The following is a 15,045-nucleotide window of genomic DNA, read 5'->3' as shown; positions in this document are numbered from 1 at the left end:
TGCAAAGTCGAAAGGTTGTGAATAACATCTTCAATTATCAATAGATTCAAGTGTATATGAAGAAAAAGTAGTTCAAATACACAAACTAAGAAGAATTATAGTTTTTAACTGATTGTACTTGAATAGATGCATAATTAAATGAATAGTCTTAAGTACTATACATAAATCTTAATTTAAGAAATTTTACTAGAAAACATAAGCGTTTTCATGGTTTCATTGCTGAAAGTAATAAAAAGCACGTATTTTCTATTTAAAGTTTCAAAACTTTGACAAAAACGTTGAAAAAATTGAACAGTGATACCAATAAATTTGCAAAACCAAAACTGTCATTGAATGGAGGAGTTGAAAAATAAACTAGAAAGTAAGTTTGGGTCGAACGAAATTGACTCGAGCAACATGAAAAGTTTGCGCTACTTGCGCGCATCATTAATTAGTTCATATAGTCTGCAAAGTCGAAAGGTTGTGAATAACATCTTCAATTATCAATAGATTGAAGTGTATATGAAGAAAAAGTAGTTCAAATACAAAAACTAAGAAGAATTATAGTTTTTAACTGATTGTAGTGTAAGTTAAGAGGATCGGTGTGAAACGCAATTGAATTGCTATCGGAAACGGAAACACGTTTATTTATTTTCCGGGTTAAAAAAAAAGGTTTGTTTTTTTTTTCGTGGGTTCGATTTATAAGTATTGCCGTGAGAAGGAATTCAAATCTTCGCCGTAAAGTTGTTTGCTAGTTGGGGGGGGTTGAAGATAAATCCTGTTTGGCTTCTCCCTCTTCTGCAAAATGCAGGAGGAAAAGAGGAAGAATAAAAGGAGCAGGATTCAGGACGACGCAGGAATTCGATATCGATAACGGTCGGGGAGAAGCTGCTGCTGCAAAGAGGGGTGTAGTGTTTGGGAAAAGAGGATGCGGGCTGTATACTTGGTATGGAACTGACCCCCAAACATTGTTGATGTACGATCGCGGTTCGGGATGCATCGCAATGAGATGAAATGGGGAAAAAAACAGCGAGAAAGATCGTACGAGAAAAGAGAATTCCAGGTAGAAAAACGAAACCCCTCAATGATTTGTTCGCTTTAAAGCAAAGAAAATACTTTCACGAGGAAACGAAACACGTTTTCAGTGTAAAGTGCAGGATAATTGAAGTATAAATAAACGATGAGAATCTAAAAGGATTGTTAGAAACTAAACTATAGTAGATTTAGTAAATGTGCATCATTTAAGTCAATTTTATCAATTAAATATAACAATTTCTATTACGCCATCTGTTGGTAAGTGATTGAATCATTTTGATCATTGATAGACTTACCGTATCCAAATTGAAGAGGGACGAGACCTTCTTAATGAAGCCCCCTCCGCTCTCTTGCTGCTTCTTTTTACGTCGCGAAGTCATTGCGAAACCGAGTCAAAGGTCAAAATTCGATTTATACACTTAATAACAACAACAACAACAAAAAAAAAACGATTACTAAACGACAGGCACTTCCGAAATCGGCGTTTTTGCGTGCGAGAAAAAACGAGGGTCCCAACAATTTCGGTTTTCGCACGGATTGTGTAACGCCTAGAAAGAAAAAAAAACAAAAAAGAAAAGAAACAAAAACAAAACAATAACAACAGAAGAGGAAGCTGCGGCGTTTCGTCGCTCTTCCACCGTAGAGACGTGCACGAACTCTGATCTCAGGATTTAATTAATTAATCAATCCGCATGTTAACATTAACGTAATAACATCGAAATTATCGATTCAATCGGAACGATTCCTTGTAGTAAGCAATATGATGATCAGCGACATCTATCTTATATAATTATATATATATATAGGTGTTTCGCATTCGGGGGGATTTAACAAATTCGATATGGAATTATCCATTAATTGGAAATTAATCTGCACGTTAAATTAACATTAATTAATATGATACAATTTGGATCAAATTATTCGAAGATTATTAATATTATCGATTATGACGACATTTTCTATTCTATTTTGACAACTATTACAAATTAACAATAACACTACTTTATAGCGACATCTATTGCATAATCAAATGATTAATTTGATTATGCAATTAGTAGATTACTAATTATCGATTACTGCGACATCTATCAGCAAAAAAATCCATTATTCTGACAAGCAAAACATACATTTATTAATTTAATTGGCGATTAATTATCAGTCAAAGTTCAAATTATACAAAAAAAAAATTGCGTAACTTATAGGCACATATATACGTATATATTTATGGAAATTCAATTGGCTGCAAATTCAATGAATGCGTTTTAATCGGATCGTGTGTGCGTGCGCGAAATTGAAAATATTCATTAGTCCTCCCAGGATCGCGTAAACGTAAACTTCATTAAATCCGCAAATTGTTATTTAATTGGAGCGTCGAATTTTGCGCGTAACAACGTTACGTATTTCCAACAATATTACTTTTTATTCTGTTTGTATTTGTTATTCAAATTCTCTACGCGTTTTTTTGCCTAAAATTAATATCATGGACGGGTGCGCTCTTTTGTATTACCGAATCTAATGCACGTAGGATTTGAATTCGTTTGTTTTTAACGTGCATGTTAAATTTTTAAGAACTGGAACTTGAAAATATGAAATAATGAATCTTTATTTTTGAAAATATGATGTAATGAATCTTTATTTTTAAGTATTTAAGATTCATCATTATGTAACGAATTAGACTATAAGGAAACGCATTGAGTTTCGTGCCCACTTGGTTTAGATCGATCAATCGATTTTTTAAGATTTTATCCGTTAACAAAAGGTGAAGCCACCAACGATTTGTGAAATCACGTCAATAACGTAAATCAAAATCCCGACGTTTGAAATCCCGACTATATCAAAATTTCGATATCAAAATCCCCACTGTATCAAACTCTCGACTATATTGACATCCTGACTGTATCGAAATCCCGGCTATATCTAAATCCCGACAACCACATTCCCGACTATATCGAAATCCCGACTATATCAAAATTTCGATAACCATAAACCCGACAAACATAATCCCGACTACATCAAAATCCCAACTATATAGACATCCCGACTGTATGGAAATCCTGACTGTATAGATTTCCCGACAACCACATTCCCGACTATATCGAAATCCCGACTATATCAAAATTTCGATAACCATAAACTCGACAAACATAATCCCGACTACATAAAAATCCCGACTATATAGACATCCCGACTGTATCGAAATCACGACTGTATGGAAATCCCGACGTTTGAAATCCCGGCTATATCTAAATCCCGACTATATCGAAATTCCCACTATATCAAAATCCTGGCAAACATACGCAAAACTTTGCGTATGGTTGCATCCAAATTTTTATAACTTTCTTATCGTATTTCTTTCTTTTCCTCGTAACCCATTAAGAATTGTCTAAACGTTGCTGTGATTCGTCGTGTCGCAGAAACAGCACGTTTTAAAAGCAATTATTTCGATTATCACTTCATTCTAATTCCTATTTTTTTTTTTATCAATTATACTAATTATTTTTTTTTGTAAATTTTATACAGTTTGATTGGCGAACCTAATGAGTCCTGAAAGAGTCTTTAAATGTCTTTAAATAAAATTGTAGTATTTCTCATATTTTCAGGTGTAAAAAGGGCAAATTTTGAGGCACGAAATATGAAAGGAAGAGAAAAACGCTCTTTAAAATGAAATTACGAAATAGTCTACTACTACTATTAAGCTGCAAATTTTAATTTTGCGCCGCGAACTTTCATCATTTATTTACACACACTTTTTCCACTATCCTCTCGTCTCTACTTCTCTCCCTTAAAAACCTAAAATCCGCGTTTTTAATATAGTTCCAGCTTTAATATAACACACATTTATCACATTTTTTTCACTTTAATTTCAAACAATGCCGTTCTTTATTTACAGACTCTCCTGGATTCTTTACTGTTTTATTTTTTTTTTTAGTTAACTTCATACACAGAGTGAACATAGCGAAATGTGGGACAAATGGCAGGATAATGAGTTAATCCGCTTTTTCAACTACTCTCTCTCTACTAGTATCATAATCCAATCTAAAGCGAAAATTAAACAAACCGTGCGGAAGTAAATAGATTCGAAAAAACATGTACAATGGGATCAACAACAGCGGCAACAAAAAAACAAAAACAAAACGAAATTTAATACAATTCCTTTTTTTTTGTACGTGAAACGCATTTGGTGTTTGTTTCTGCGTTCGGATGTGAATTGGTGAGGGTGGGTGGATTTTGTTATACCCTTAAGCGTATAAAAATGAGCGCTCGAATTCACCTGTGCGTAACGTGTGTAAATTACCTGTTCCACCATCAACTACATGGACAACGGACTGGTCTTTCTCTCTATATCTCTCTCTCCCTCTCTCGCACACTAACTATGTAGTGCAGTTTGACCCATGGCAATAACCTGATGGTACAGTCCGCAAAAACTCTCATCGTTCGAGATTGTTGCGTTCTATGCGAAACACCCATCATCATCATTACAGGACTCGCATTTATAAGTACACACAAATGTAGTTAGTATGCATTTTACGAATTGCTTCTATTCAATTTACAAAATTTGATTCTTATAAGTTTTTGTCGTATATTACGCTTTTATTCTAATTGTAAATCGAGTTCTCACTTTACGAAATTTGTGAAAAAATGACTTTTTTTTATACATCAGTTTTATAAATTGTTCTCAATTTGCGAAATTTGCGAAAAATAGTTTTCTGTAATGTAATCATATATATCATTAAAATCAGAGAGTCGAACCGAAATTAATTTCGTTCCGGTTTACGGTTACGTTCCAAGTAAATGTTTGTCGTTCCAGATTCGGTTTCGATTCGTCTAAAAATTTCGGTTCAGTTCCGGTTGAAGTTAAAATTTAAAATCTAGTCCAATATCAAATTTTGATTTAATTTTATTTACCAAATTCCCTTACTATTGTTTTCAATTATACAAAAGAAATAAAAATTAATTAGTGAAAAAAAAATGAACCGAAATTAATCGTAATTTAAATTTCGTTCCGGTTTCGGTTTCTCAATTAAGCCATTTTTTGTTCCGGTTCAATTAAAAATTCCGGTTTACGGTTTGGTTCAACTCTCTGATTGAAATATACACTCACATTACGTAATTGATTCATAAATTACTTACAAAGTTTTCACTTTACAAATTATTGTTTTACGAATTGCTTCTATTCTAATTGAAAATCAAAGTTCTCAATTTACGAAATTTGTGAAAATATGACTTTTTTATGCATCAGATTTTCACTTTCGAACAAAGTTTTATAAATTGTTCTCAATTTACGAAAAACAGTTTTCTGTAATGTAATCATATGTATCATTAAAAACAGAGAGTCGAACCGAAATTAATTTCGTTCCGGTTTACGGTTACGTTCCAAGTAAATGTTTGACGTCCCAGATTCGGTTGAAGTTAAAATTTAAAATCGAATCCAATATCAAATTTTTTATTTACCAAATTCCATTGTTAGTATTGTTTTCAATTATAAAATTGAAAAAAAAAATCAAAAGAAATAAAAATTAATTCGTGAAAAAAGAAATGAACCGAAATTAATCGTAAATAAAATTTCGTTCCGGTTCCATTTCTCAATTGAGCAATTTTTCGTTCCAGTTCAGTTCAGTTACGTTACAATTACAAATCCGGTTAATTTCGGTTTATGGTTCGGTTCCGGTTCGACTCTCTGATTGAAATATAAACTTAAGTTTTCTAATTACGAAATTGATACATAAATTACATACAAAATAATTAGTTTTAACTTTACAAATTATTGTTTTACGAATAGCTTCTATTCTAATTGAAAATCAAAGTTCTCAATTTACGAAATTTTCCAAAAAGTTGAAATTTGATTTGTACAAGTTTGTGTTGTGTAATATTTAGACTACTTCAATTGCTTTTATACATTAAATGAGCGTGAAGATGGACAAGTTCCACGACGACATGTCGAGTATTTCCGCTTATTAAGATGTTTGCCCAACCAATTATTTACGCTTAGTGTCAATGCCATCAAAAATAATTCTCGGAAAATATCGTTACGCAACTCAACAAGGACACTTTGCGAAACGTCTGTACTAAATTGCACAGAGATAATTGCATTAAGTAATATAGATAACACTTCTTATATTAAACTTGATGTTACAACAAACGTATGAGATGTTCACTAACAATCATGTTTTAGTCATAGTTGTAAACTTAATACAGTCATAGCTTAATCAGTAAAAAAATGTTGCTAATTAGGATACAAATGAAACACGTTTTACGTTTATTAATTAGTCATAATCAGTGAATCTCTACAATACAATCAATGCATGTAGTTGAAAGGCAATTGTAGTCTTCAAAATTATCTACCAATTAATGATTTCAAAAGCCTTTCAGGACTCGCTTCGCTCGCCCATCAACTTCAATCTATACATTTGCTGAATGTTCTTGATGGGCGAGCGTAGCGAGTCCTGAAAGGGAATTATAGTTTTAAAAATTTGCTTTTCTTTATACATAATAATTGTTGCTAATTTTGATAGAAATTCAACATGTGTAAATCACGTTTTACATTGATCATAATCAATGTAAATTAACATAATAAATTAGTTAACATGACAATAAAACAGTACTTAATCCAGTAATATTAACTAAATTAATACTTTTCATTATAGAGTACTAAATAAAAGTATGCAAAATGTATAGCTGTAAACGTTTCTATTATGCAGAAACAAATTAACTGAATGTAAACTACAGCATAAAATTAATAGTGTTTAGTTGGAACGCCGTATATGCAGCACATGTCACCTGTATTACAACCGCAATTCACGATTAACCTACATACACTCAACAACTTAGACGACCGACGAACTTTGCCGGAGTCTCATTTAACCGAACCAAACTGCAAATAAATAACAATTACAATACAGTTTTAAGAGTTGAAAAAGTGAAAGTTTAAAAAGTCTTAAAGATAAAATATTTCTTAAGTCTTAAAGTATACATGTTTCTTAAAGAAAATAACGTCATTTTTAGGCTATTACAGTCAGTTTAGCCTAAAATATATATTTTGTAAATGGAAAACAAATTTCGTTAAATGAGATTTTTCATTATATGAAAATGATGTAAATTCAAAATTCGTAAATTGAAAACTTGTTAATTTTAATTACTATCTGCAAATTATTGTACGTAAATTGAGAATTCGTAAAATGAAGATACTTTACGTGAATTGAATTTGAAAATTTAACCGGTTAATGATTGCAACTTTATGGTTAATGAAAAATTGTATTTATTTTTAATCTAATTCGAAATGGGGGAAAAACAAATGAAATCGTGCAGACCGCGAAACTCGACGATAAGTGAGCCGTGTGGGAATTCGTTCCGATGTATAAATAATTGCGTAACGCTGCGGCGGCAATTGCAATATTTAAATGCAATTGGGGGAAAATTAAAAAACAAAACAAACAAAAAAAAACCGCAGAGCTCTCGTTTGTATGAATAAACAAAACTTCAATTTTCCATCGTGTTAAAAATGGACATGCGAAAATTGTTTACTTTTTTTTTATATATATATATACGAGAGATTACGTCATCTCGAGATACAGTTTTATGTAAGTTAGTGCGAATGTACGAGTGTATATGACTTGTCGAAGAAAGGAAAAATGAGTGAACGAAGGCCAAAGAACCCATTCTCCGAGAGACACGAACTTCTCTTCAAAGTTTCTCGCATTTATTTTACCGATTCAATTTTTTCTTTCTTCTTTCATTGTTAAAAGAAAAAAATAATATAAATATCATTACCATTTATTGTTGTTCTATTCTACTTGTAATTAGTAATATTAAATTACTAATTTGATAATATTTTATTCTGTTTTTTATAAGCCAAGTAAGCGAGAAATTATTTCAAAATGTTCAAAAATGTATTCAAATACAAAGATACTGTTGCTTTTCAGGACTCGCTTCGCTCGCCCATCATGACAATTTAGTAAATTTACGTAATTATACAGAACATTTCCACACATATTTCAAATACTAGTATAATTTAAACTTTTCAGTATTCGCTTATGTAGATACCAAAAGATATTCTGTATATATTCTTAACGATTTTGTTAAGTAAATTGTGAGATATAGATTGAACTTGATGAACTGAAAGGCTGCTGAAATCATGAATTAGTAGAGTACTTTCAAGTCTATAATTGCCTTTCAGGACTTGCTTTGCTCGCCCATCATGAAGATTTAGTAAATTTACGTACTTACAGAGAACATTTCCATACATATTTCAAATACTAGTATAATTTAAGCTTTTCAGTATTCACTTAAATAGATACCAAAAGATATTCTGTATATATTCTTAACGATTTTGTTAAGTAAATTGTGAGATATTGATTGAACTTGATGGGCGAGCGAAGCGAGTCTTGAAAGACTTTTGAAATCATTAATTAGTAGAGTACTTTCAAGACTATAATTGCCTTTCAGGACTCGCTTCGCTCGCCCATCACAAACATATAATAAGTTTGCACAACTATTGAATGAAGAACTATCATCAAATACAAGGAAAATTAAACTTTTCAAGATACTTTTCATGATTTTCAAATTATATAATTTCCTAGTTAAGTACAGACATTGATGGGCGAGCGAAGCGAGTCGTGAAAGGCATTTGAAATCATGAATTAGTAGAGTACTATCAAGACTTTCAGTACTCGCTTTGCTCGCCCATCATGAAGATTTAGTAAATTTACGTACTTATACAGAACATTTCCATACAGATTTCAAATACTAGTATAATTTAAGCTTTTCAGTATTCGCTTAGGTACATAACAAAAGATATTCTGTATAATGTCTTAACAATTTTGTTAAGTAAATTGTGAGTTGTAGATTGAACTTGATGAGAGAGCGAAGCGAGTCCTGAAAGGCTTTCAAAATCATGAATTAGTAGAGAACTTTCAAGACTACAATTGCTTCTCAGGACTCATCCCATCAAAACCATGTAATAAGTTTGCATAACTATTGAATGAAGAACTAACATCAAATACAAGGAAAATTCAACTTTTCAATATACTTTTCATATACTTTTCAAAAACTATATGATGATTTTTATATCATTTTAATTATGTAATTTATAAAGGCTTTTGAAATCATGAATTGGGAGAGTACTATCAAGACTATAATTGCTTTTCAGGACTCGCTTCGCTCGCCCATCATAGAGAACATTTCCAAACTTATTTCAAATACTAGTATAATTTAAATTTTTCAGTATTCGCTTACGTAGATACCAAAAAATAGTCTGTTTATTTCATTAACCATTTTGTTAAGTAAATTGTGAGCTTTAGATTTTACTTGATGGGCGAGCAAAGCGAGTCCTGAAAGGCTTTGGAAATCATGAATTAGGAGAGAATTTTATGACTGTAATTGCCTTTCAGGACTCGCTTCGCTCGCCCATCAACTTTCATTTAGTAAACTAACAATCTTCTTCACTCATTTGAGTGTTTTATATTACATAATAAAATTGATGGGCGAGCGAAGCGAGTCCTGAAAGCAAGTGTATTCAAAGTCAATAACTTTCTTCTATTATCATATAAATATTGACAATATTTTGATAAACTTGATGATTACTTTGCCCTTTAGTTATCCGGTAAAAACAAGGAAAGATGAAACCTTTGACTCATGCAAAGGTAACTCGATAAATAAATAAATAAATATTGCTCGCGATAATGTTACTGCTTCAATGTTGGTAAACACCTTGATTTATGGACATCGAACGTCGCGACGTACAAAATACGATACTTTTTCCATACACATAACTCCTTTTTTTTCTTCTTACTCTCGAGCATAACGAAAAAAATATTAATTGGAAATTATTAATTAACATCTCGGGTTACCCGTTCTCGTTTCATTGTAATTACGTGACGATGAAAAAAAATTACTTGTTTTTTTTTTAAATATATTTTCGTTGCTGTCGAAAACAGGAACACGATGGAATGCGACTTCTTCTTCGGGAAAAAGAGGCTGTTGACCTGCGGCCTTCGCGCTTTACATAGTCGGATTGTTAATCCGAAGACAGAGAGGTGTAGATGGAGAAGAAAGAGAAGGAGAAGAAGGTCATGGGTCAGCAGCGTCAGAGCCTACCTTGCTTTCTCGCTTACTTTATTTTTTTTATTGTAGACGGTTGCCTCAGTTTAAAAGAATTCGTCGTTTCCATGGCAATAAATTGTTTTAAATTTAGTGAATTTTCTATATACAAACTTGAGTAGTCTAGTGAAATTGAAAATAGACTGTAGAAACCTTGAAAATCTAAATGATATTTAACTGTGAGGATGAATTCATTGTATATTTATTTAAAAAATGTGTTTTATATAACGTTAAGAAGTCGGTGCTTTTAAAACTAAATACCATAAAACGCGGAATTCCCACGACGTCGAAACGTTATTGAGTCATGCTACGACTACACAAATCCTAAGAATTCTTCACCGTTTTAATTAAAACTAGAGTTGGAGAGTGCAAGAATATCCTTAAAAAAAAAACATTATTTTCTCAACGTTTTATACATTAATCCAAAATGATTTTCAACTCTAAACAAAACAATTTAGAAGACGGTTTTAACAGAAACTGAAGGTGATTTCAATTATGCAAAGCTTATGAATTGAAAATACAAACAATCGGTTCAGCACAGGTGAAAGTAAAGTTGCAACAACTTTGATATTGGAGTCAGCAGAAGAAAACCAATTTGAAAAACGTTCAATATTGTGTAATTACAAACACAGATGGCGCCACCTGCAATTGCATTTGAATCAGTAATTGAAGGCTTGCAAAGAGCTCAATTTTGTTAGTTGTTAAGTGGCGTGGAGAATCGAATACGCGTATTTCGCGTAGCAATTGGAGGAATTATCTAATGCGGCTAGAATTTCCAAAAGCTAATTGAACTACTAATACTGCTGCTGCGGTTGCTAATGACGAGAGATTTCAATTGAAATTCCGTGCTCCCCTTTACAGTTATTCTTATTATCATCATCATCGACGTTCGCATTACAATTTGTTACATAATGCAAGAAGCTGTTGATGAAAGACCGGTCTTTCTTTTTTTCTCTCTCTCTCTCTCTACACTAATAACAGCAGTACGTTTCCTGTCGCCGCGACTTCCGGTAAAGGGAGATTCTCTGCACGTAATTAAACGCGCTGATATTTTGAATCGATCATCATTTCATTTCACGTAATCATCGCTTTATATATTTATACAATCATCACACATTATCGAGTAAAGTAAACAAGCAAACGTTGCGTAACATAAAATTCGCTGATATACACACGTCTGGAGATAAAACTCGGTCGGAAATCGATGGGGAAAAAAGATGGAAACACATAGAACTTTCTTAATTACGGAGAAAGAATCGCAGCAGGAAGTGCAAAATTAAATACGATCGGATCATATTAGTTTCGAGGAAGTTATTAGTTTTTTTTTCCAAGTTTTTATTTGCGGATCAAGAGATGCTACGACAACCAAGTTCTGTCGTTTGTTGTTGCTTTTGTTTTTAGAGAGGAAGACCTAATGAAAGATAAATTGGAATCGCCGGTTTGCGAAAACACGCGACGATTTTCCAGTTAAAATTAATAAACTTCACAGCAATTATTTTTTTTTAAAACTCAATCCATTTGATATTTAATTATATAATTTCTACATTTACATTTATAATCAATGGAAGAGTTTTGAAATATGAAGACTTTTTTTTTCGTTTTTGAAATCATGATTCTGATCATTTTCATATCAATTTAGTTATGTAATTTATTAGTTATAGTTGAATGGCTTTTGAAATCTTGAATTAGTAGAGTACTTTGAGGACTTTACTTGCATCAAAAACATTTAGTAAATTTGCACAATTATTCAATGAAGAACACTTCAGAACTAAATTGAAACTTAAAAGAATCAAAGCTTTTTAGAATTCGTTTCGTCTATTCTTTAAAAATATTCTAATCTTTGTTATATCGATTTTCTTATGTAAATTTTTAGTTGTATAATGAACTTGTTGAAGGCTTTTGGAATCATGAATTAGTAGAGTACTTTGAAGACAAAAAAAAATAGTAAATTTGCACAACTATTCAATGAAGAAAACTTCAGAACTAACTTGAAACTTAAGAGAATCAAAGTTTTTTAGAATTTATTTCGTCTATTCTTTAAAAAACATTCTGATCTTAGTCATATCAATTTTTTTATTTAGTTTTTTAGTTCTATAATGATCTTGAGAAGGCTTTTGTAATCATGAATTAGTAGAGTACTTTAAGGACTTCACTTGCATCAAAAACATTTAGTAAATTTGAAGAACACTTCAGAACTAAATTGAAACATAAGAGATTCAAAGCTTTTTAGAATTCGTTTCGTGTATTCTTCGAAAATATTCTGATCTTTGTCATATCGATTTTCTTATATAAATTTTTAGTTATATAATGAACTTGATGGGCGAGAGAAGCGAGTCCTGAAAAGAAAACTTTGTATTTAGCAGTGAGTTCTGAAAACTTTTGTTGTCTTTCAGGACTCGCTGCGCTCGCCCATCATAAACGTATTGTCAATTTCTAAACTAATTTAGTGTTGTGTCTATATGTACACAAATAAAAGTCCTGAAACGAGTCCTGAAAGGCTTTCGAAATCTTGAATTAGGAGTAAGTTCTGAAAACTTTAGTTGTCTTTCAGGACTCGCTGCGCTCGCCCATCATAAACGTTTAGTCAATTTCTAAACTAATTTAGTGTTGTGTCTATGTGTGCACAAATAAAAGTCCTGAAACGAGTCCTGAAAGGCTTTTGAAATCATGAATTAGGAGTGAGTTCTGAAAACTTTTGTTGTCTTTCAGGGCTCGCTACGCTCGCCCATCATAAACGTTTAGTCAATTTCTAAACTAATTTAGTGTTGTGTCTATGTGTGCACAAATAAAAGTCCTGAAAGGTTTTTGAAATCATGAATTACCAGTGAGTTCTGAAAACTTTTGTTGTCTTTCGGGACTCGCTACGCTCGCACATCATAAACGTTTAGTCAATTTCTAAACAAATTTAGTGCTGCGTCTATATGTACACAAATAAAAGTCCTGAAACGAGTCCTGAAAGGCTTTCGAAATCATGAATTAGCAGTGAGTTCTGAAAACTTTTGTTGTCTTTCAGGACTCGCTACGCTCGCCCATCATAAACGTTCAGTCAATTTCTAAACTAATTTAGTGCTGTGTCTATATGTACACAAATAAAAGTCCTAAATCGAGTCCTGAAAAGTTCAATATTCCAAGAAAATTTTAAGAATTTTCCTAGTTTCCTTAACTTATTTGTATAATAAAAACAGTTTTCAAACTACTCAAATTCCCAATGTTTAATTTAATGTAAGTTAATTTCAATTATACGCACATAGCGTACAAATGTGTACAGATACTAAAAAATAATAATATTTATTCACTTAAAACGACGATCACCGAACTGCGCGACCTTCAACGCCACAAATTATCAAAAAAAAAAAACATAAATCGAGATATCGTGCACTCACCCAACAATTTTCATGTAATCAATGAAAACGATTCTGCTATAAAAAAAAAGTGGATTAGTGGGGCGTTTCCATATGATTTACCATTCCCAAAAAATCAACGTTGGTTGATTAAACTTTGAAATCTAGTTAAAAAAAAATAAAATTAAATATAATTACGGAACGTAAAAATCAACGACGCTTGAATAATTAATCAAGGCTACACGATAATTAGTTTTGTACATTGCATTTGTTAATTGTTTTATTTTCAAATTGATTCTTATTAGCAACAAAGCCAACTTTGTTAATATTGAAATTATATTCAAGTTTTATAGATTCCAATTGGATTTTTTGATAAAAAAAAATATGAATGAAAAGTTTGTAAATCTCTAAGTATTTAAATTTAGATTAGAGCTTGAGTTCTAACTGTAAATCAAGTCTTCTCACGTAATTGTAGGTTTTTAAAAGAAGAATTTACTTTTAGTAGATTGTGAAAGTCCGTGTATTGCATGCTAATCATCAACACACGTTAACTAACGGTCGGAGTCTTTTCGGCGTGTGAACGCGACAGGAAACCGGAAAGTCGGCAACCTCTGGCGCACCGGAGCGTTATCAATATAATACACGTAAGGGGATGAATGGAGATGAGGCCATCCCTTAAACGTCATCATCAATTGTTTCGTGCACGTCTCTGCGTGTAGGTAGCGATCGAAGATCACCGCATTTACCGCCAATTGGAAACATCTTACCAAAGTTGCATGTGTGTAAATATGTTACATACACGCGTATATTTACCTGGTACGCCTCGACCATAATCTGCAACAGGTTTTCCACCGATTTTTCACAGGGCTGCTGCCAACATTACCAACTCGTTATATCCAAAAAAAAATGCACACAAACACAGACACTTTTATTTTCTTTTCTTTTTTTTAACGAATTTCCCTGTAGAACAGCAACATTTTCTCCGCACCTATTTTTTTTTTCCACCACAACACAACAAATAATAAAAGGGACGCACACACACACACACTACACACTTGCACACACACACGCTCCGCAAAACGGACGCAACCAACCACTTGTGGCTTTTGTTTGGGGGAGCCACCTTGGATATGGTTGCGTCACGTGTGCAACGAACGTCGACGGAAGCGCACGAACGAACGAAATTCCATTGAAATCGTGATCGATTACCAACTGAAATTTAGTTGCTAAACGTACATTACCAACACACTTAAACGTCACATTTAAAACGGACAAATTTAATTGAAAAATCGCTTATTTTTCTATTAAATCAATAGAATTGAGCGTAATTAAAACGAATGAATCGTAATTAAGTACTTACACGTTAATTACGTTTACGAACACATCCGGAAAAGCACGAACAATTATTACACCAACAACACTTTAGTTGGAAAACCACACTTTTCAATTTACTGATTTTATTCGATAAAAAAAGCTTAAAAAATAGAATAATTAATTTTAATTAATATCATTTTCATATAAAATCTTAATTAATACTGTGTCAAAATCCCGACTATATCGAAATCCCAACTATATCGTAATCCCGACAGTGTCT

General features: G+C 32.2%; 1 protein-coding gene across 2 annotated transcripts in view; it reads right to left on the bottom strand.

The window, feature by feature from the left end:
- Nucleotides 1-14,537, bottom strand: part of LOC108559645 (disks large 1 tumor suppressor protein-like) — a 30,402-nt gene extending 15,865 nt beyond the window's left edge. Inside the window, exons 1-2 of one of the 2 annotated variants that reach the window (XM_017916992.1) lie at nucleotides 14,265-14,537; nucleotides 1,311-1,562 (exon numbers count right to left, since the gene is read on the bottom strand). In XM_017916992.1, coding sequence (XP_017772481.1) covers nucleotides 1,311-1,394 — 84 coding nt within the window. In that variant the 5' untranslated portion in view covers nucleotides 1,395-1,562; nucleotides 14,265-14,537. The remainder of the gene's footprint in view (nucleotides 1-1,310; nucleotides 1,563-14,264) is intronic. The other variant, XM_017916993.1, reaches the window with a different exon arrangement.
- Between the last annotated feature and the right edge of the window lie 508 nt (nucleotides 14,538-15,045).

Source organism: Nicrophorus vespilloides, unplaced genomic scaffold (assembly GCF_001412225.1).
Source record: "Nicrophorus vespilloides isolate i.1.1-1 unplaced genomic scaffold, Nicve_v1.0, whole genome shotgun sequence".
Taxonomy (NCBI): Eukaryota; Metazoa; Arthropoda; class Insecta; order Coleoptera; family Silphidae; genus Nicrophorus; species Nicrophorus vespilloides.
Note: the sequence above shows the minus strand (reverse complement) of the source record. Positions and strands in the feature narration are given on the sequence as shown.